At 47.5% G+C, this 23,650-nt stretch overlaps 1 protein-coding gene across 1 annotated transcript in view; it reads left to right on the forward strand.

Annotated features, from left to right (window-relative positions):
* GRM7 (glutamate metabotropic receptor 7) overlaps positions 1-23,650 on the forward strand; it is a 200,065-nt gene that overhangs the window by 159,008 nt on the left and 17,407 nt on the right. The window contains exon 9 of the mRNA XM_071756379.1: positions 16,708-16,954. Coding sequence (XP_071612480.1) covers positions 16,708-16,954 — 247 coding nt within the window. The remainder of the gene's footprint in view (positions 1-16,707; positions 16,955-23,650) is intronic.

Below are 23,650 nucleotides of genomic sequence, written 5' to 3' on the forward strand. Positions count from 1 at the left end.
TCTGGATAGGTCCCTGCCACCTCCCCTGGGGGTTTTTATCTGCAGCAGGAGCTGACAGCACCTCTCCAGGAAATAATTGTGGTTCCATTTGGTCCAGAGGGTTAATTACTTTGTTGCTGAAACTTTCTCTTTGTGTTTCAGTATCTCTGCTATGTCAAACTCTCTCCAGCTCACGGTATAATTTCTCCAGCAGAGCTGTTGGATCCACCCTGCAACTGCTGTTGGGTGTTAGGGATGGGAAGGGAGGGATTTTTGCTGGATTTCAGTGCTGACAGCAACAAAAACTCAGCTTTGCAAAACCCTCTGTGAGGAACAGTGCTTCTGAGTCCTGCAGATAGTCACAGGGAGCTCGAGGCAGCTGCGTGTCTGGCTGAGGGGTAACTGCAGCATCACAAAATAGCTCTTCAAAGTTAGTTTCCAAGGAAGTAATCATAAAATTATCTCATTTGCTCAGAACAGGGGAGGGCAAGTTTATTTGAATGTCTTTGCAGATATTTTCAATTTGTGATAATCTATTTTAATGGCTGCTCTGAATTTCCTGTGGATGTGAGGCTGGAGATAAGTGCATTACAGAGATGATGTGGTTTCCCAGAGGTTGGTTGCTTTTTTGTTGGCTTTTGTTTGTTGTTCTTTTTTTCCCTGCAGCCCTGGTTCTCATCTAGACTCTGTTTTTGAGTCCTTGATTCAGGTGGGATGATTTGGGGCTGTGTTGAAGGGGCATTTCCCATGCTGAACTCTCGGGTTGTCCCACAACAAGTGGGCAGAGGATGCCGGGCTCTGGCAGGTCTGTGCTCTGGGGGATGCAGTTTGGTGTTTGCTGCAGGAAGCCTCAGTTCCCATTAATGCCTCTTTGTTTGAATGAGAATTAATCATCTTTTCAGAAAAATCCTGTAGATCATGGCTAACATTGTGAGACAAATAGTAAGAGCTGAAGCAGTGTTTTGTGATCACCACCAGTTTCAGAACCCCACGGGTATTGTAGAAACATAATAATGTTATTTTGAGTAAGAAATAATGGCTGCTGATTCTAAGCTCATCCAGGAACAAAAAAAAAGAACTATGAAGGGCTTATTCAATACAATGTAAGTTATGCAGATGTTTCTCAATTTTCTTGCTGAACTTGTCCCTTGTCAGGGTTTCATTTGATCAAACCATTTCAGCAGAAAGAATGGATCCTTAAGCACTTTTGTCATTGCCTGAAAATGGTTTATGCAAGCAGCCCAGGCAAGTGCAGGGAATCAAGCATCCTTGTCAGTCCCAGGGGAAGGAGCATCCTTCACTGCCCCTCCTTGAGTCACACATTCAGAGTGAGCTTTTTCTTCTGTTCATTTTAGAATAAACAGAAACAAAATAGGAGCAGAAAACAAACCCACCAGGAGCCACCCAAGTGATGGCCAGTGCTCCACCCAGGACAGCTTGGGCATGGGCACCACCACCAGTACAGCTGATGTTCTGTCTGAGAGAGCAAGGCCAAAATGACTGAAAAAAAGATCCCCAGCTTCAGGGACTGCTAAGGAAATCTGCCCCATCACACAGCAAATGCTCCCTTGGCCATGGAGGTGGTTGCAGTTTGCTCCGAGTAAGATCTTCTAATGCAAAAATGTCAGGTCCTCTGTGCATATCAGGGAGCTAAATATAGCTGGGTTTGCAGAGGGAGAAAACAGCTTTCCTGAAAGTGCATTTTCAGCCTGGCGAGGCCAATTTAATGCAAAGCAAAAAGAGGTTTCACTGGGTGTAAGGGATGAACACGACAATATTGACCTGAAGGATTTATTTGTTGTTTTAAATGGTTAAAGCAGGGATGTAATAATAATAAAAGCAGAAACCATCACACTCAGTCAAAGAAATTACCTTGTATTTTGTCTTTGAGGCATAAGCTTAGCAGAAGCTTGAAAAGAAACAATTCTGGTGGACTCTAAGCAAAAATGTTGTGTCCCGAGTGTCCCCCATCAGAAGTGATCTCAGGCCTGTTTATACCTCTGCAGTGGTAAAAAAATCCCTTTGTGGTCATCAAACCCAACTCAGGGCACAAGCCCGGGCTGGGCCAGGGCAGGGGGGTTCTGGTGCTCCCTGGGGTGCTGGGGAAGGACCCTGCAGCCTCTGTCCTCTGCCAGCAGCAGTGACAGCAGTGAGAGCAGTGGCAGCAGGGACAGCAGTGGCAGCAGTGGCAGCAGTGTCCCCAGCAGCTCTGGGGTACCCAAGCCTCTGGTTCAGGAGCCTGGCTCCATCTCTGCAGAGGTTCCCCTGGGTCTTGGCTTCCCTCACATGCCTGGGGGGTTTCTCAGGTTCAGTGCTCTGCAGGGGATGGGGACAGGAGGGGATTGTCCAGCCTGCCTTGGCACTTGGCCTTTAAATGGCTGCAGTGTTCCTGGTGACAGAACCCAGAGAGGGAAGGAGGTGAATCTGGGGGTTGCTCGTTCTCTGCATCCCTTCAGCCCCTGCCAGAGCAGGGAAAGCCAAGGGTTAACCCTGCCCGTGCCCCCCCCACACGGCCTCACCAGCTGAGTGGTGTTCATGTGGTGCTCATCACAACAGAAAAATTATGGATGTGCTGTACATGGAGTATCTCAGGGTTCAGGAGATCTTCATTGGACTCAGGGTTGGAGGAGAGAGATTTATTTAACAGAATGCAGAGGGAGTGGGAGGACAAAAGATGCTCTGAACAATACTCTCTCATCTTCCTCTTGTTCCCTGTGATTTACATTTTCTACATCAGAGCCACCTGTAATGTTTAATGGAGATAATTAAATGTAATTTGAAGACAAGGTAGCTCTTTTTAGTAGTGGAAGAGATCCTGCTAGCAAACTTAACTAGCAACAATAATTCACCAGAATGCTGAAGACTAAAAGGCATTTAAAAGCTTAGCACTGGATTGTGTTGTGATCCTAGCAGAAGGGAATGGAAATCAATTAGTTTAGCCAAGGTGCTTAGAAGATGATTACAGCTGGAGAGCAAGCTTTGTGAGAACTGGTATTAGGTAGCAGCTAAGATTTATTCTGGTTCCTTAATTGGAAGACCAGGGAAGCTTAAGCAGAAAGATCAAGTGGTTTGATTCTCCAGAACTTCAAAATCAATGGAGTTTTAGCATATTTTATTGACTGGAAGATGAAATCTGCTAATGGCAGCAGATAAGGGAGCAGGGTCAGGTACCCCCCCCCAGCACCCTGTGGCTGCCAGAGCCTGCAGAGCACCAGGGCCAGCACCACCTCCAGCCCAGCTGAGCAAGCACCTCTTTGGGAAAAAATGAAGGGAAAAAATGAACAGAAGATGTGGTTGTGCCCCAGCTCTGCCCAGCCTGGGGGTGCTCCTGCTCTGGGCTGGGAGGGCAGTGTGCCAGGAACCCCCCCTTGCAGCAAACTTCCCTGGGGCTTGACTTGATTGCAATCACACACACAGAAAGATTCCTCCTTTGGGGGATTTTTGTCCCCCCTGTGGCTTGTGTTTGCTGACAGGTGGAGGGTTTTTTTCACAAAAATTCAGCCTTGTACTGACAAGCTTCCTGATGCAGAGCTAAGGGAACTACCAGGTGCTCTGCATTCATTTCTTGGAATATAATAAGGGATGAAAGACAGTAGATAAATCTCAGTTAAGTATAAAAGCAGGGATGCTGTGCAGCTATAAAGACAGCAAGAAACCCTGTCTGTTGTTTTCTTATTATCCTGTCAAAAATGTATGAACTAAGGTATAGACCCAGAACAGGGTCTGTGGCCCATTAGCCTTACTGGTTTGTTACAGATGTGAACTGGGGTGGCTTAAAGCTCAGGTTCTTCTCATCCTGTGATTCCAGGTTGCAGAAACACCCCCCTGCTGCTGAGGAGGAGCTGTAAATAATTCACAGCAGTTTGTTATGACATGGGGGAGGTGATTCCTGAGGGAACTGGGAGCTGGAAGGGAGAAGGTGGGAGGCAGAGCCCGGTGTCTGCTGCAGAATGGTTTGGATGTTGCTGTAAGGTGTCACTGCTCTGGGACACTTGCACTGACAGGAGGGGGATGTTTGATAACTGAGAGAGGAAAACTCCTTCCTCATGCTCTGGGTGGGCACTGACCCACACGGGTACCTCCTGGCAGGGTGGGGATGGTGGAACAACTGGAACTTGGCAGGTCCTAAAATTACAGGCTTCTTGTAATTAAATCTCAATTAACTGAGCACCCAAATCACCTTGTACCCCAGGACTGTCCATTCCCAGTTGATGCCCATCTGTGTGCCACAGCAGCCTGGGGATGGTGGCAACCCCAGAGCTCACTCTGGCTTATGAGTTATGATGGGTTGGGAGTTGCCATGGCAACAGTTTGTTCTAATTGTGCTACATTAGTAGCAACAAGAACTGGAAGACTGGAGTCACCTGGTTAATTAAATGCAACCTTGGGCAGCTCTGGAGGAATAATAGAGAAAATTAACACCTTCTAGTGCACACCTCTAAACTCTGACAGTGCTCTCTGTGTCCTGCCTTTGAGAAGTCAGGCTCCGCAGGGTTAGTGATGCAGCCAACAGGAAAGGAGAAGCTTCAAGTTTTTTAATGGAAGGAATTAACTTTCTTTATTTTGGCAGAGCATAAATCCCTAATGATGGCTGCTCAGGAATGAAGGGTTTGGCTTATCCTTGAGTGAATCCAGCCACTCCAGGACACTCTGGCTACTTTTACACATTGGATAGATAAATTATTTTCATGCTGATAACTAAATCGGTGACATCAGTGGTTGGCTGGAGTCACAGCCTGATCTTTGGAACCTTTAGATCCCCAAACGCATTCCAAGTGCAGAGTCACAGCCCCTCTGCAGCACTCTGGGGGTGGGAAACAGCAAGGACACTTCCAGCAAGGATGAGTTGGTCCCCAAGTAGCAAAAGCAATATGTAAATGCTCTATTTTAAATTATAATTACATTATAATTTTAAAAGTCAGTGAAAAGCAGGCTTTCTTTGTATATATATATTTTTATTGCTATATATATTTTCTATTGCTTCAAAAGCTTAAAGGCTTTTGAAGAAAAGTAATATGTGTAGGATTAGCCTTTTCCTTCCCCTCTCCTCCCCTGACACCAGCTTGCACTTCAAATTCCCCTGAAGATCTCCAAGCAGAATTAGGGTTTGGGTTTATGCAAATATATGGAATATATTCTCAGAACAGGCCTGGGTCGAACTTCACTGACACTGGAAGATTCCCACTGACATCTGGGGGGTGAATGGCAGGGAAAGTGCTGCAGGAAAGGAGGTGGTGGTCAGCAGCAGGGCTGTGGGCATCCTTCAGCTCCTCGGGGGTTGGGGGTGGTTCCTGGGGCTGCTCTGAGGTTTTGCATCTGGTCCTTGCTGCTTGGCTGCTTCAACAACCCCTGCTCAGCCAGGGCTGGAGTGGGACCTGAGGTCAGTGCTGAGACCACCACAAGCAAACTGAGCCCGTGGTCCAGAAGACGCTGCCAGGCTTGGGGGTGCAAGTGGAATCACCACCCAGGAGTGGGTTGCAGAGAGCATCAGCAGTGTGTCCAGCCAGGGTTCTGGAACTAGTGAGGAGATTCCATCCAGGTGCAGAGGAGAAGCCTGGCCCTTCTGGGAGGGCTTCTGTGTGAAGGCAGGATGGGTTTGGGGAGGGTTTTTCTGTAAGCCTGGTCTGCTGGTAGAGGAAGGAGGTTGAGTTGCTGGAGAGAGTGGGTGTGAAGGGAATCTATTAACTGGACTGTCTCAGAAAAAGAGCAATTTGATTTCTGAGAAGGCCTTCTAACTGGGTGAAAGTGACTGGCTGTAAATAAAACATTCATATGGCTGAGGAGAGACCAAACCGAAGGTGAAAGGACAAGGGGAAAAAAAAAAAAAATGAAGCTTTGTCTGTAAAGTGAATCTCCTGTGTGGAGCCCTGCTTTTCATGAGGAGCATAGCATGGGCTGCAACGCCTTCTTTCCTTTTTTCCTTGTTAAATCCCTGAGCTGAGAGCTCAGGCAAACCTGGGCTCTGGAGGGCAGGATCAGCACAAGCCCAGTGCCTACTCCTCTCCTGCAGGGCCAGCAGGGAACCCTCTCTCCCAAGGCTGGTTTGGGGCTTCCTTTTTTTAAATTCCTCTTTCAGTATTTGCTTACCGGCCTACTGTGTGTGTTTATAAAGCTGTAAAAATACTTATAATCCATTTTGGGTCATAAATTTAATTTTCCAAGCCCTGCATAAGTTAAATGGAAGGGCTGCTTGCCATCAGAATGTGAGGCTGAGTGATTTACTGTGCAGCAAAACCGAAGCAAATTGCAAAACCCCAAAATGGTTAGCAGCACCTAGTGGGGAGAAAACCATCAGGGCACGTGTGCCTCTCTTATTTCCAGGCTATGAATAATTTTGGCAGTGTTTTCCAGCCCTGTCAAGGCAAAGCAGCAGCTCCCATCAGCTGTGTTTCATTGCCATGACAACCTCCAGCAGATCCAGAAGATGCTGTTGGTTGTCAGGGCTGTCCCAGCTCTGCCCTGCAGCTTGGCAGAGGGGGTGCCTGCTTCTCCCCCCCGTGCTGGCCATTTGCACACCCAGGTAAAAACCCATCAGGAGCCAACCTGTGAACCAGAGGGGTGCCAGGAGCTCCTGCTCTCCAGGTTTCCATCCTGCTTTGCCTCAGAGCATTATTCTGCACATCTGAAGGTGCTCCACACCTTGGCCACGTGGGGATGCTTTCTCTTAATTTTCTCCAAATGTTGGATTTTTTGCTCGAGGGGAAGGCCTCTGCAGTGTGGGAAGACAGATAAGGTTTTCCTGTCACCAGTAATAAATCCCAGCTCCTCTTTTGGTCTAAGACCTAAGAACATTTCATTTCTCAGGCTGGTGATCAGAGAGTTTGCCTTAACGTGCTATTAGCATAAGATTAAGCATCTAAAGTGTTGTGGTTTTTTTTTAAAAAGAACACCTTTTTTTCATTTTCTTCAGCTATTAATCAGCAGCAGATATCCTGAATGACTGAGAAGTAAAATTCTAGAAAGCCAGGGGGCTCCTCTGAGTGAGAATGCTTCAAAACTCTTTTATTATGCATGACTACTTATGAGAGCCATAATATTTTTAGTTCCTCATCTACTTGCCCATCTGTATTTTTACTTATACAGACATTATCTTGCAGTCCATTTTTCTTTTTATAATCAATACCTTTCCCAGGATGTTCACTCTTGCTAAGACCTCCATTTGATGTGAAAAAGGAATTGTCTGGGAATGGTTTGACCTGAGTTAATTTTCTATTCTAGAACACCTCAATAATTTATGAAAATTAGGGAGGTAGCTTTGCCTCATCTACATTCAGCAACTGGATGGGGAGGAGAAATTCAAAGTGTGCTGAGGCTCTGCTCCTACAATCAATATTTAGTCCTCAGAATAAGTCCTGGGCAGCTGGCAGTGGCCATCTCTGCACAGCCAATGCCCTTCCAGAGGAAAGGAGAGGCCAGAAGCTTGTGGTGACTGCGGGTGTGGAAATTGTGAGGTGTGAGCAGGGGCAAACCCCAGGTCCCAGTGCAGGAGATGCTGCAGCAGTGCCCAGGCTCTGGGGATGTGCAGGGACAAAGCTGCAGCATCCACAGTGTCCTCACTTGGCTTTGCTCAGAAGCAATATAAAAAAAAAAAAATCAAAAAACTGAGCATTGCAGAGTTGGGTTTTGATTGGGTTTTTTGCTGGGTTGTTTTGGGTTTTTTTTCTCTTTCTTTACATTGAATTATTCAGTAGTTGAAGTGAGTAAAATTAAAGATTTCTAGACTGGCGATGTTTGGAATATAAGAAGGGTAGCAAAATCTATTTCATTTGAACTCTAATCTCTGGTCATGTATAAAATGAATAAAATGCAATAAGTGTGGAGAAATATGATTTATAACAGCAGCTGAAGTCTGGCACTGAATACCCTAAAATGCCAAGATTGTGTGTCAGTCAATTTAGCAGTGCAGCAGAGAAGGAGAAGAATGAAATGAAGGCTCTCTCCAATGATGTAATCTTTGGCAAGAAATGACAGATGAAGCATTATTTCTAGCTCAGGAAAGCTGAGTGCTTAACCAGGACGAGAGGGAAAAGCCATTATTTTAATACCAGAAGTTAGGGAGCTGCTCACTGGTTCTGTTACACTTGGTGTTTGTCTCTTTTAGTGACGTGTAACTCATTTTATAGTTACTATAACAAACATGAGTGTCATGCAAAGAGATATTAGACAGTTCTGAGGATTAATAATGGGATTTCTCAAGCTGTTCCCTTCTGTCTGCTGGAAATCCAGCCCAGCTCAGCTGTGACTGCAATCCCTGAGCACCTGGAGAGACCCCAGGGAAATGGTTTGGTGGAGGAGCTCAGGGGCATCTTCCCTGGCTCTGGGAGGGACATGGGAGTGGGGAGGGCTCTGTCCTTCCCAACAGATGTGGAATCTCTGCCAGACACAGTCTGCACAAACCCCTGGACTTGTGGGGTTGTCTCTGATACTGCTCCCACTTCCCTTGCAGCCATCTGATGGCCTTTGAAAGCAGCAACATGCTTTTCCATCTCTGCTCTGTCCAATTATCTGAATAATTTAATTTCCTTCAAGATAAGCTGCTGGAGTTTCTCTCAAAGGCTGGAGACACAAGATTCCTCCCTCTTCTGCATCATAACTCTCAGAGCAAGTGCTTTCATTTCTGGTATTTTGAATTATCATGCAAGTTATGGATGCAATCCATAAAGATTTATTTTTTTGATGCATGCAAATTTCGTCCATAAGGAAGCTCCTATTATAAGGGAACAAGCTGGATAAAATATTTAGCTCAAAATAGCCAAAATACATTTAAAATACACGCAATTACTTCATCTTCACTCTGCACACTTGCCTGTGAAGTGCAAGCTGAAAAACTGGATGTGTGGGGTGCTCTTAGGACATGAAATCTCAGTTGGCTTTGGCAGTGTGAGATGAGGAGGAGGAGGTTTATAGAACAGGGAGTGAAGTCAGTCCTGTCAGACCTGCTCACTGCTCTCTGCCTTGGGCCTCAGCAGAGGGGAAGCTGTCAGAACATGACCCCAGTGCTCTCTTTGGTGTGCAGAGCCTCCTGCTGCTGGCAGCAAACTGGAGCGTAACTGGTTGGAACAGACCTGGGATGTGATGCTCTCTGTCCATCCAGCAGCCACCATCCTGCTGGTGTTTGTAAGCACCATGGGGCTCTCACTGCCCTTTCCCTGCATGTGGGTGTCTGTCATCTTCTGCCCTGCCATCAGGAGGGAGCAGCATTTCCATGGAATCCCAGAATCCCAGACTGGTTTGGGTTGGAAGGGACCTTAATGCTCGTCCAATTCCAACCTCTGCCATGGGCACCAGGGTGCTCCAAGACCCATCCAACCTTAACACTGCCAGGGATGGGGCAGCCACAGCTTCTGGGGGCAACCTGGGCCAGGGGCTCAGCAATAATTAAGGTCTGAGGGGTTTAAGGGTAATTAACCCATGAGGGGCTTACACTTCTCTTTAGAAATACTGTTCATAGGAAGCTGATGTGCACCCTCAGGTGAGGTGGCCTTGGAGCTGTGATGGTGACATCTCCAGGAGCACCCAGCTCATTGGTTTGACTTGGGTTTTGCCCTCAGCAAGCTGGTCTTTTAGGTGCTTCTATCTGAGCAGTGTGAGTTGGTTGGTGTAAGTTCTGAGCTCAGCAGGGGCTGGCAGGAGCACTCTGGGCTTGTGTGAGACTGCTGCTTTTGGGGTCCTGCTCCAGTGGGATCTTTCCCAAGGGCTCTCCAGGCAGAGGGGGAAGATTTTTGCCTCTCTGCAAGTGCTTTTTGAAGCCCAGCCCATGGCAGTGAAGCAGGCTGTGTTGCATGGTCAGGTTTATGGGGGTGCAGCAGGAAGGGTGCCTGAGGCTGGGCTGTGCACACTCCCATCCCAGCCAGCTGCTGGAACACCTCTCATCACCTTTGGAGATGGGACTGTGGAAGCATCAGCTCATGAGCTGATGTTGCTGTGTCTCTAACATGCAAGGCTTGGCTAATTTCCTCAAGAGATTAATGAGGTTTTCTTTGCTGCTTCAGTGCTGGTGATTCTTTACATCCAAATCTCTGCTCAGCTGCCCCCTTGTTCTCCTTGTTGGAGCAATAATAGTCTCCAGTTAAGGGCATGAGGGAAGCTCAGCCAGGCACACAGTGCTTTTGTGGTGATCTATCAGTTATTACTTCTGCAGTTTATTTGGAACTCTAAATTTCTGGTTAGCAAGGAGAGAAGCAGAGGGCAGCCTGTGAGACAGAGCCATCTGATTGTTAGCAAAGCAAAGGAAAAGCCTTCAAAGGCATATGAGCCCCTGGGAGGATGAGTTGGCTTGAACTGCCCTGCCAGAAGTATTAATGCCAAGGCAGAATGTTTCTCCCTACCTGTGTGGGAAGGTTTGCTCCTGGGCTGCCCAAGTTCTCCACTCTCTTGGTGCTGTGATCCTGGGCCAGGGGTGGGGGTGCCTGTCCCCCTGTCCCTGCAGAGCATCCTCAGCTGGGTCCTGTTGCTGGGTCCCAGGTGATGCTCAGGGGGGAGCAGCAGAGCTGGGGACCTCTTGAAGGAGTGAGATGTCAGAGTTATTACTGATGTAAAAGGAAAACCATCTGGGAGCTGTTTTCCAAACTTTAATCTTTGCTTTCAGATCTCAGAAGGAGCTGTGATGTTGCTCTGTGGGTCCTTGCTGTTCCCCTGGTTTTGGTTTTCCATTACACTGCAATGTACCCACAAAGTTAACCTGCAGGTTTTTCTGATCTCCCAGCTGTAGTGCTGTGAGGGTTTCCAAAGGACACTGACTTAATAGACCGACTATTTTCACTGATCAAAGCCATCCAGCATCAGGGCTGCTGCAACCAGCCCATCGGATGACTCCTCTCAGGCTCACAAAGTTCCTTGTTCAGCTGCAGAACAAACATGGGGAAAATCAGCTTGGGAAAAATAAGTTCTGAAGCCCCCAAAAAAAGAACTCTTGGAGTGAGTCCTGAATGAGAAGGCTCTGGGGAGACCCTAGAGCATCTTCCAGTCCCTGAAGGGGCTCCAGGAAAGCTGGGGAGAGCTGGGGGAAGGAGGAAGGGTTTCCAGCTGCAAGGGGAGAGACTGAAATGAGACATTAGGAGGAGATTCCTTGGTGTGAAGGGGCTGGTTGCCCCCAGAAGCTGAGGCACTAGGGGAGCTTTAAGGTCCCTTCCAACCCAAACCAGTCTGGGATTCTCTGATTCCCTGAAAATCCCATGGGGCTGCACAGACGCCCAAAGCCCCTCTGTCCCCCAGGTCACAAACCCCTCCTGTTCCAGGGGTGTGCAGCCCAGCCCCTCTTCGCTGAGCTGCCCAGGGCTGCCAGCCTGCAGAACAACCACCCAGCAGCACAGAGAGCTTGTCTGGAACCAAAACTCCATCATTGCCTTCAGTGTCACCTTTCCTGTAATTACCACGTGCAGAAATTCCAATTAAATGGTATGGCTGATTCTGTGACATTCCCACAGCCATTTCACAAAGGCCAGTGGTGTGCCCTGCAGTCAGCAGAACTGCTGGGATTTGTTTGTCAGGCATCCCTTGTCCTTTGTAAAACCTGAGGAGCAGCCCCATTCCCACCCCACTGCCTGCCTCCTCCTGCTGCTGCTGCTGAGCTCTGCTCCAGAGCCACGGGGGATGCTCACTGGGTTGTCTTCCCCATCCTCTGGGAAATGCTGCACAGACAGCAGGATGTGGGGTAAAGGCTGTGGAGTGATGGAATCCACGGGGTGAAAAGCAAGGAGAAAAGGGCAGAGGGAATTGTCCCCTCCTGTGCTCAGGAGCTGGGTGTCACCTTCAGGAGGGGAAGCCCCGTGGGGCATGGGATGAGGTTTGCTGAGCCTGGGCAGTAAGGGGAGCTGAGGGGACTGATCCACACATCCTGCTTTGTATTTCCCAACCAACGGAATCTGCACAACCCTTGTGGAAAGATCTGGTTGTCTGGATAAAGTTGCCATTGCCCAAAACTCCCTTAAATCCATCTGAGGAAACGGGAACAGCATTGGCTGTGGGGTTTTTTCCAGGTGAGAGGGGATGGTGCTACCCTAAAGGAGGAGGTGGCACCACTTCTGTTGGAGGCAGGAGGGCAGGGGCTCTTCCTGAGCAAAGCCTGCTGGAAGTGAAGTACAAGAAACACAGAGTTCACTGGAAAACAGGTATTTTCTTTTTTTTTTGTTTGCCTTTAAAATGGTGTGGTAAGTTTGGTGGGTAAGGGCATTGGACACTAAAATGCCTGAGAACACATTGGTTTTCCAGTCTTTTTACTTTCCATAGTTTTGCAAATATATACTGCAGTGGGAGCTAATTTTAATTTTTATTAAAAAAATGTTTCTCGTTCTTATATTTGCACAACATAATGCAGAGAGTGAGATGAAATCTTCATGTGACCTGAAAAAGTCTTCTGGGAGATTTATAAACTGTCTGCTTCATGTGTAAGAACATTTGTATTAATTTTCATCTAAGAATGAGACAAATTGGTCTGTGATAACACAAGCCCCAAAATATCTTAAGTTACCACTTTATTTCCATATTACAAACCAACACAATTCACTGCATAATTAGAAAGCTGGGTGAGATAAAAGGGGCAGTTGCTCCTGATTAGACTGAATGCAAAGCATTAGCCTACAAAAAGTATTTCTGACTCCTGAAGAGGCTTTTCTAAGCTCTGCAGCTCTAAGTTGAGTTATTATGGCCCAGCAGTTGGGAATCTATCCACTGGGTTAGAGAAGCCCCTGAGCCCTGACCCTGCAGTGCTTCCCTTTGGAGAGAAATCCTCCCTCCTGCAAACCCAGCCCTGGTGGAACTGGTTCTGTCAGAGTAGCTGGTTATCAGGTCTCTTTATTCAAGACCAGTCTAATTTTCTCTCAAGGTCTGGAAGGTAATTTCCATCATTTGCATGAATAGAGCAAGAATCTGGAAAACACAGAAATCTAAAATTCAAATGGAAATCCTTTATGTAAAATAAATGATAAAAATCTAGGTGCCTTTGCATGTGAATAATATCCTGAGGGTTGAGTTTTCTCCAGTGGGCTCCTTCAAAGTCTGGTGCATTTGTAATGGCAGTGTGTTAAGTTTAACACTGAGTTAAAAATTTATCAAAAATCAGAGTCTGCTTGAGAGAGAGCACGAGAGCCCTGTGAGGCAGACTGACCCTTCTGAGTGACTTTGTCCTCACATCAGAGCAAAAGGGGCTGCAAACCCTCCAGGGGACTGGGCATGCTTTGGTTTCAGAGCTTTGATGCTCCCCAGCACTGCTCAGCTCAGTCCCAGTTCTCATTCCTGTCAAGTTCAAGCATCTCTCACTAATTCTGCATCTTAATTTCTTCAATTTGATTTCAGGTTTGGAAAGTACCAGGTTTCAGCAGCCAGCTGTAAAAGGCACACATGAATTATTAGACTCCCAGTGCCAGTTAAATCTTATCCCTTGTATTGTAAGTCACCCATTTGCATTCATCTAAAATGCTTTCAGAGAGTTTATCAGAAGGAGTGAAATAAGAAATGGAATAGTTCCGTGTAAACTGCATTTTTATGTTTGACTGGTAAAACCACAGAGCAGAGATAAAATACATAAAACTAAGGCTCTGCATAATAAGCATATCTATTAGTTTTCCTTATCTTCAGAAAGCTCCATTTGTCATGAGCAGCACCCTGTGTCCCTCAGCTTCCCTGCTGCTCCAAAGCTCCCTGTTATCTCCATCAGTGTTTGCAGGGCAGGGCAGGGGGGGGGATGCTGCAGGAGACCCCACTGCCTGGGGAGCTGCTGACCCCAACCCTTTGGGAGCAGGAGGACACCAAAATCCACGTCCCCAGATGGACCTGGTGCTGGGTGCAGCTCCTGGACCTGGTCCTGCCTGCCCAGGTCCTCCCGTGGTGCTGGGCTGGGTGTCCTGTCCCAGGGAGCTGGCAGGCAGGGTCCCATCCTGATCCTGATCCTGATCCTGATCCTGATCCTGATCCTGATCCTGCCACCTTCCCTGCAGACCCAACCCTTCAGCTCTTCCATCCAAACTGCAGGAAAGGCCACCTGGAGGTAACAAATATTGCTCTGAGCACCCACCTGAAGCTCCGTAGTGCTTTTCAAAACAGCCCTTACTCAAAATGCATCTTCCCTGCTGCTGTTCATGAGTTTGGGGTGGGGTTTTTTTGATGATGCTGTTGTTGTTGTTGCTGTCACACACAGTGTGTCTGTGACATCAGGAGTGTGGGGACAGAAGTTATTTTTCTTAACTGGCAAGATCATTAAAATCCCTGTGGGGAGCTGTTGTTTTCCGTGCCTTGGGAGAAGTGGGATTTGGGTGGAGAAAATCTGTAATGATGAAACATAAATATTTTATTTCTGTCTGTGGAACCCAGGCAACTCATTATGTGTGTGATGCTGGCAGTGCTGGGTCATTGGGGCTTCTTTTCTTTTTTTTTAAATTTTATTTTCTGCCCTGTGCTCCAGATTCCTGCTTTCTGTATAAAGGTTTTTTATAGCCTCTAGGAAAGTGAATCACTGTAGAAAGGTTTTTATGGTCCCTAAGAAAGTGAATCAAGAGTTAGTTGCAAAACATTACAGTGCATTTATCACCATATGGCCATTCCAACAGATTTCCTGTGAGTTCAAGTCGTTTGAGATAACTGCTGAGCAAAACACTGCTCGGGAGGAGCAATCCATCTCCTGCGTCTGTGACAGCTCCTCACTGACACACATCTCCCCAAACCTTGGAGGTCTGCCCTGAAACACTGCTGAGCAGACACCCAGTGCCTGCCAGGTCTGGTTACACCTCTGGGATGGAGGGGCAGAGGTAATTCTGATTACAGGAGGTGATGGGGCAGAGTCTGCTGCAGACATAGCAGGACTGCAGAGGCACTTCCAGCCAGGGTTCTTCCCAGGCATTAGCAGAGCATCTCCCAGGCCTTTAGAGGAGCTGGCACTGCAGCTCCCAGAGCAACCCCAGGAGCTGGTGCTGCCACAGAAATAATAATAATGACCTGAGTAAGCAAGGGTGGCAGCTGGGAGTGAGTTGCAAACACTCTGAAGATAAGGAAGGGACCTTCCTGTTCATCCTTCATCCCTTAGATGTTGTATTTTATGTATTTTGCTTCCAGCTATCAGATTTATTTAATAAATATTTAAATCTGTGATATTTATGTCAGTGCAATGCACTTGACCCTGGCTGAGCTGCAGCTGAAGGGAGGATCAGCTCCAAAGGAGCAAATGCCCTGCCAGCTCTCCTCTCTCTGGAAGGTTCCTGTAAGCTGACAAGACAGGGTGCTCACCCACCAGAAACACAGAGCACAAATCCCTAGTGTGGGCACATCCAGCTGGAAGGTGTGAGGTGAGGAGGGAGCACCCAGGCAGTCACTCTGCAGCCAGCCACCTGACTGCAAAAACCCCAGATATTGGGTGGGATTCACAGCCCTGCCAGAGGATAAATTCAGGAATAATCCTCCATCAAGGAGGACTTCAGAGGAGCACCAGGCTGGGTAGGAGCAGTGTCCCAGCAGGACCTGAGGTCCTCCCCATGGATGAAGTTGGGAGAAGTTTCTCCCTTCCAGCTTCCAGTGGTTCAGCTTTTCACCAGATGGTGACCATGTCCCAGTGGTCTGACTCTGGCAAAATTTCTGACACCATCAGTGCCATTGCCTCCTGATCATGAGCAAACAGAGACAAAGACACTTCAGTTTCTGCTTCTCTGCCCCTGTGTGTAAATGTCCAGGCACAGCCCAGGTTTTATGTTTTCTGTAGGGCATTTGATTGCTTCCAGGGGTGGTCTTAATCACCAGAATCGTGATTTGTGCTCTTGTGTAGATGCAATTTGCAAGTCTAGAGACGTTTGTATTTTTCTAAACGTGGGAATTTGGAAATACCTGGACAGAGTCAGCATTTCACTTTGCCATTATATTTATTCATGGAGCTTTTCCATCAGAAATTCAGACAGATTAGCACTGAATAGGAGGAGAAGAGGAAATAGTGTTCTGATGAAAGCATCTTCAGTGTGTAATGCTTTTCCCATCTGCATGGATTTACTGTGTATTTAATTTTTGAAGAGGCTCTGTAGGGACCTTGCTGCCTCTCCAGCTCCCTCACACCTGGGCTGTGCCAGCTCTCTGCTTTTTAACCCTGCCCACTCTGAACTTATGAGAATTTCTCTAGTTAATCTATTAGGTCTGCCCTCAGAAAAGGTAACAAAAAAAAGAAAAAAGAAAGACAAAGGCTTTTCTGCCCCTCTATATTTGCAGTGTACCTTTTTGAATCTCATCTCCTGGCAGTACCTGGGCCTGCCTTGCAGATAGACAATTTTTTTCTAATAAGCATAGCTGAACATCACCAGCACAGGAATCATTGTGTGTTCTCTGTGAAGTTATTTAAATGCACTGTAGAGAAATATAGTGAAACAACAAAAAATCTCTCCTTCCTCAAGTCTAAAAAAAAAAAAAAAAAAGAGGAAATCTTTTAACTAACCTGTATTATTGCAGTTCCTCTCCTAGACCTGGCAGCAGACCTGTGTGTAAGTTTTTACCAGCATTAACTCCATCCCAGCCTCCTGAAGCTGCACCAGGAGCACTCAGCAGCAGTCGTGTTGTTAAGGACACTGAGAGTCCCTGCACGGAGCCTCCCCTGGGTGCTGGGTCCCTGCTGTGGGTTGGAGCTGGGGGTGCTTTGCAGTGCCAGAGCTTTTCCTGCCCCGTGCTCAGAGGCTGCTCCCGGGGGTCCCTTGCTCGGTGGAAACGCCGCGGCCCCTTCGCCCCCTCTCCTCTGTAACAGGCTCTGTGTGTTGTGTCTCCTAGCTCTACATACAAACCACCACACTCACAATATCCATGAACCTAAGTGCTTCGGTGGCCCTGGGGATGCTGTACATGCCGAAGGTGTACATCATCATCTTCCACCCCGAGCTCAACGTCCAGAAGCGGAAGCGCAGCTTCAAGGCGGTGGTGACGGCAGCCACCATGTCCTCCCGCCTCTCCCACAAGCCCAGTGACAGACCCAACGGGGAGGCCAAGACAGAGCTCTGTGAGAACCTGGACCCCAACAGTAAGTACTGCTCACATGCTGTGCCTTGCCTGCCCGGGGGCTCCTGACGTGCTCACTGAGCTTCGGGTGCTTTGCTTCCTCTGTTTGAGATGTTGGGTACCTCCCATACATGGGGTGAAACTCCTAAAGGTGTTGGGTACCTCCTGTACATGGGGTGAAACTCCTAAAGGTGTTGGGTACCTCCTGTACATGGGGTGAAACTCCTAAAGGTGTTGGGTACCTCCTGTACATGGGGTGAAACTCCTAAAGGTGTTGGGTACCTCCCATACATGGGGTGAAACTCTTAAAGATGTTGGGTACCTCCCATACACAGGGTGAAATTCTTTCTTTTTTTTTTTTTTTGAGTGGGGCCAGTTGTCAGCAGCTCCTGACGAAGCACTGGGTAGCTGTGAGGGACTCCTCCTCCTGCCCCTCCAGGTGAGGGATCCCCAGCATCCCAGAGCCCCCACGCCCATCCTCAGCCTGCCAGGAGCAGCCACAGGATGGATGGAGGCACGAGTACCATTGATAACTCCCTTAACCCAAGTTCTCATCCTGCTGCTTTCAAAATTTCTTTACAAAAATCTCACCAGCTTTGAAGATTCCCCATTTAAGGACTTTTACAGTCCTAGAAAAGCGAATGCAAATCTTGCCACTGATTTAAAAGGAAAAGAGATGGAGAAGATGCTTCCAGTCTCCTTAATGTGCATAGCGTGGCACAAATTTACATTCTGAGGCCATCTGATGTGATTTGCATTTGAATCTGGAAGGAGCTGAGGAAGGAGACAGCTGCACAGCCTCCTAGCAGATCGGAAAGGTTTAGGCATGTCTGCAGTTTTTATGAAAACCAGACCTGAATGTGGGGAAATGCCCTCTCCCTGCCCATGATCAGTTCACCCCTTTGCTGCTGAAATCCCTGCCCCTCGCTCACTGCCAGCTGAGCATCTGCCTCAAGCAGCTCCTCTGCTGCTGTCCCAGCAAGGTGGGAGCAGCCAGGGAATTATTGACACAGCACCTCTGCCTCCACACACCCCCTGAGAGCATCTCTCTGGTGTTCCTGTCACACAGGTGTATGGAACATAATTCTGACTGGGGAAACAAAACCTCTCTTTGCAAACTGGGCTGCCTGAACCACGGTTCTGAGGTGTGGGAGCAAAGAAATGCTTCTCATAAACTCAGAACCACATCGTGCCTCCTCCAGTCCTCCTCAGCAGAGCCCTGGAAGTGTCTTTGGGGCATTCCAGAGGTTTTGGGGCATTCCCCAGGTTTGGGGCATTCCCCAGCAGGAGGCAGGGCTGCTGAGGATGGAGGGAGGGAGAGCAAGGAGAAGGAGGAGCAGGAGGAGGAGGGAAGGGGATTTAGGAGGAGCAGGGCAAAGGCAGGTGAGTGTTGTTGAGCCACTGGTCAAGCTGCTGGGAATTCATTTCTCCTCCACAGAAATCAAAAATCTAAACAATTTCCCCCCAAAGACTTGAGCAGCAAGAAAAATCCCACCCAAGTTCTGCTGCTGTAATGTTCCCTGGGGAGAGCCCAGGGGGCTGCAGCCTGGGGGGCTCCTGCTCTGGGTTCCCTCCTGGTCTCATCCTGTTTGCAGCCTTATGAGGATGAATACCCCCCCTGCCAAGGAGCAGTCAGATTTTTTCCCTGGAAAGGAGAGATGTTTATTTAAAAAAATTTTTTTTGTTTAAAAAGCTGCTCGCTTAAGCCACCATCTCCTTGGTAAAATACAATGGTGCTTTTCATCCAGGACTAAATACTGGGATATGTTTTATCTCCCAGTTTCTGCCTTAAGCATCCAGCCTGCAGCCTGGCTTTGTTAATGCTGATTTAAAGCTGGGGGAAGTCCATGGGGAGCAAAACCCTCACAACTTGGAGCCTGGAGTGTGTGAAGGGATTCTGCTTTCTGGCAACTCGTTTGCTCACATGTAGGATTCTGAGGCATATAAATTTGTGTCTTCTACCCAGGCAGTCAGGAAATGTGCAATACTATTAATTTATATGACTTTCTCCAAGTACTGGGCTTTTAAATTTTTTATGATTTGGAAAATAAATTTACTTTTAAGTCTTTTCATTATTTTTATATACAGTGCCATCTGTTCATATTATCAGCTGCACCTACTACTATTTTATTCCCTGGATATGTGTGTTAAGAAAAAAATATTAGAAAACCAAAGGAAGTAAAACTACTGCTGTACTTAAAGTCTTTGGGTACTTTTAGCCCCAAGATAAGCTACAACTGCAGTTACTGGTACTGCAGCCTCTGAAGTGCTGAGCAGGTTGGACATCAACCCCCTCACCAAGCAGCAGCCAGCATGCATGTGTCTATGCAAGTAATACCTGAACTGAGTCTCCCTTTTTTTTTAAAAAAAAAAAAAATTTGTTTTTTAAAAATGTTTGCAATTCCATTTCTAGGTAGAAAAATTCAAAATGAATAGTAATAGTAATGAGCTCCAAAAAAACCAGAGTTATCAAAGCAAAGCTCTCATTTTCAATGAAATTTTGAAAAATGTCTCAGAAAAAGAATAAATGAATAAGGTTATGATGTTTCCATAACAATTTACTTAAGGAGCTAAGAGATGGGAAGTCCTGGTTTTGAGTTCTGTGCCAGGCTCCTCTCAACCTCACTACAGGTGAGTTAACCTGAGAGTAAATTCACTGAGGGGCATTAAAGGGTGAATCTGAGGCTATCAGCACCCTGCAAAGCAAAATGAGACCCAGACCTGGAGGAGCTACCAAGGCTTTTCTCCTAAGTGCAAAAATACTTTTGGGTTTTCCAGCTTGATTTTCTGTTGTTTCTCCAGGTGATGCTGCTGTTCATGGCTTGCTCAGTTACTGGGGGCTGGAGTTGCCATTTCTATTGGAAATACCCCAATATTTTATACTCCTAAGAAGTTAATAACCCCAGCACTGGGTTAATTAATGGCATTAATGAGCCACCATCATGGGATTCATGTACCTCCAGACATTGGGGAGTTTGAGGACTAAGCCCAAACCTATGCCCTGTCTTACTCTTATGCCAGAGTCAAAACCAAAAGCAAAGTGGGGCTGGTTTTACAGAAAAATAGCCTTGATAAACCCTCCATGATATGGTAAATTATTAAAAGAATACCTGATGAACACAAGACCTGCATGGGAAGCTGGAAGGCCTAAAAATTACCCGAGAGGCTTCCTAAGGACCGGGGGTCCTCAGCTGCAGTGCTGAGCATCCTGTGGGAATGCTGCTCTGGGGTGATCTGCTGGGATCTGAGCCTGGAAAAAATGTTCAGAGCACTCAGGAGGGCTGGGCTTAGGTGCTGGGGCTTTAGTGCCTGTATGAAAAAAGAAACTGGCTCAATGTGGGAGGAAAATCACTTCCTGCAGTGACCTCATACCCCACCCATCAGGAGCAGCGGGGACTCGCTGCGTCGCAGCTTTTTATTTAGGATATATGGGAAGCAAAATTTCACAGGTTGAGCTTCCCATTCCTGCCCTGGGAGGGCTTCCATGCTGTGTGGGATGTATGAAGGCCAAGCCTTCCAACCTAGAGCTGTGTCACTTCTGAAAACTCCCTTAATCACTGCAGTTCACCATCTGGCATGTGCATGCTTTGCCTCATCCAACAGCTTTTTCATGCTGATAGATGTTTGTGGCAGATTGGGGTGAGCAGAACTCGGTGCACAGCAGCTTCCATCCCTGTGAGGAGCTCCTTCTGCTCTCATGGAGGTGACACTGCTTGGGAAGAAGCTTCTCATCAGGTCAGGCTGTAGGGAAAGCACAAGGACCTCCCACCTGTACTTACCTGGTAGCAAAGTCTCCTTGTACTGCCTCACTCCCCATGGCAGCTTGGTTTCATTCATGGCTTCACCAAAAGGAGAGAGAGGGAACCCAGCCCCTGGGCTGTCTGGTACCAGGGAGGTTGTTCTGAGCATCCCTGCCTGGGAGGAGGGTGTTTGCTGTCCTGCTTTCCCCTGCTGTCCCCTGTCAGACAGAAGCAGAGCTGCCCTGAAGCACCAAAGGACAAAGGTGTCACCAGAGAGCTCTGAAGCCTCAGAACTTCACGTTCTCACTCTGGTTTTCAGCAGGGTTTGTGGACTCTTAGGTGAGCAGGTGCCCGGAGGGCTCAGTGCAGAGGTATTCTGGATGGTTTTCCTTTAGCCTTCAGCAGAGAGATGTGGCAGTAGTGAGGTGCAGGGGCTGTCCCTTGTCCCCAGACAGAGCAGCCCCCCCTGCATGCCTCCATTCCCCAGCAGAGCTGCCCTGGGAGCTGGGGACAGTGCATGTGGCACACAGCATCTGCAGCCCCTGCCCTGCTCTGTCTGTGTCTGCACCCCTCTTCATCCTCAACACTGCCCATCCCATCTTCCCCAGGAAAAGAAGAAAAGCTAATTAAGTGGTTGTTAATGATGTGGAGAAGGCTGAGAGTGACCGCCCGGGTGACGAAGGGCTGGGGAGCCTGAAACCAAAATGTTTCAGGCTTTGTGCAGGGGAGAGGGGGGAAAAAAAAAATAATCGATGAGACCTGCTCTCTGCTGAGCAGCTGCCCCCGTGCTCAGAGGTACCTGAACTTGTGTGAACTGCTCCATTTATTTCTGACCCAGAGTTAATTTTGTGTATTGGCGTCTCTCAGCTTTCCACTCTCGCAGCTCTGAGCTGAGCTCTTCACTTGGATTAATGTCATGGCCTCCCTGACAGGGCAGAATTTGAAGAGATTATTGTGAGCAGACGTATTCTACATACCAATGTATTTACTTTTCCTGTAGACTGCATACCACCAGTAAGAAAGAGTGTTCAAAAGTCTGTTACTTGGTACACTCTTCCACCTACTGTATAGCTTTTGCCTGCTTTACCTTCCAAAAAGGTAAGGAAAAATCCAGCTTCTTACTACTTTATTTTTAAATTATTATTATTATTATTATTATTATTTTGGTGATTTTGATATACATAAATCCATGAGGAATGTGCATTAGTGCAGCTGTGTGAAAACAAGTGTCTGACTTAAAAATTGTTCACGTATCCATTACCCCAAGCTCTGAGGGGTTTGCTCTGAAAAGGGCAGATCCAAGGCTTGGGGGATTTAAATCCCTGCACTGTGCCCCAGGGAAACCAGGGACTGCTGGTCTTCTGCTCCCCACCAGTGGAGGTGGATCCCAATAGAGCCTTTGAGGATGGAGATATTTGGTAACAATTTTAAAAAGGAACAAACAAATGATCAGAAGTTAATTATGGCAATCACATCTAAGCACTAACAAAATGTTTTCTGAGTCATTTCTAGCAGCTTCACCAGCAGCGTTGCCTGGCAGCATAAAAAGAATGTTAGCTAACATGTGAGCAACCTCCTTTACTCTAAAATTATAAATGGCTCAAAGGAAAAAAAAAAAAAGTTTGCAAAATATTGCTTTTGAGGATGGGTGATCCCAGCGACCTCTCCTGAACAATCTCCAGTGAACAATTTTTGAGGGCTGGCTGCTTCTGGGTGTTGTGGCTGCCTACGTGTCCTCTTGTGAGCTGGTTTGGTATTTGTGACTCCATCAGCCCAGAACTGCTGCTTTTCTAGTGAAATGAGGGGAACGGGAGAGCGCGTGGCATTGGGGACAAATGACTGACAGCCTCTGGTCAATATTTCTCCTATCTGCAGCTCTGTGGGAGGCTCGGGTGGCTTTGCCCCCTCCTTTGCCCCGGGTTGCTGCAGCACTGGGCAGGGGGTGCTGGAAGAAACTGCTGTGTTCAGCCCCCAGAATGCTGAGCTGAGCCCTAATAGGGGAGAACTTGTATCAGCAAAGGTAGCAAATGTTGCTTGAATTGAGTTTTTGAGTCACAGGGAAAAAAAAAAAAAAATAATCTCTTTGGGTGGTGTAAATTGCCACCGCTCCAGGCTCAATTCAACTCGAGTTCTTGTGAAGTGCTCAAATTGCTTTTTATTGTACTTGAATCATGGCCATTACCCTAACTTGCACAGAGAGCCTCCTTCAGGTGTGGAGCTCTTTAGAATCATCAGGATGCTCTGGCTGACCCCGGGCCAGGGTCAGGAAGGGCACTGGTGGGTGGCAGGGAGGGAAATGTAAGGAAGGGGGGAGAGGAGAAGAGGCCACTGGAAGTGTTAATGCAAATCCAGTGGGGAAGAGCAAAGGGCAACTCTGTGAGGATGTAATTGCTAAAGGGAGGAGATGAGAAGAACAGGAGGGAGCCAGAGGAGATGCTACATCTCAGAAGAAATCAATTTTTTTAAAATAAGATTCTACGAAGGTTAAAAATTTACAGAATTAGGAACTCACATGGATTTCTAAATTTTTTTTTCCACACAACAGTACTGTGCAATGTAAAGAGTTCCATCTGCAAAGACACACAGAAAGTTTTGTCAGCTAAGTCCTGTACAAAGCAATTCAGATTCTTCAGGCAGACCTTAGAGCTTGGGCCATGCCAAGGTGTGGAAAGTGCTGGAGGTTTGGGTTGGGGGCTGCTCCAGGGGCTGCTTCCCTGCTCTGCCTGCTCCAGCTGGACTGATGCTGTTCCTCTGGTTGCTGTGCTCTGATCTGTTCTTCTAGGAGTAAAAAGCAAAACACAGCAGGAAGCAGGATACTGATCTGAAAGCAAAGCAAGGATCTCAGGAAGACATCAAGGGGGCTGTAAGCTGCCCCTGGTTTTGCTGGGAACACACACACTGGTGTGTGGGTATCAGCCTGGTGCTTCAGCCCTTGCTTGGCTGTAGCAGTTTCCATGTGTGATGCACAGAGAGGTGCA

This window comes from Heliangelus exortis, chromosome 12 (assembly GCF_036169615.1).
Source record: "Heliangelus exortis chromosome 12, bHelExo1.hap1, whole genome shotgun sequence".
Classification (NCBI taxonomy): domain Eukaryota; kingdom Metazoa; phylum Chordata; class Aves; order Apodiformes; family Trochilidae; genus Heliangelus; species Heliangelus exortis.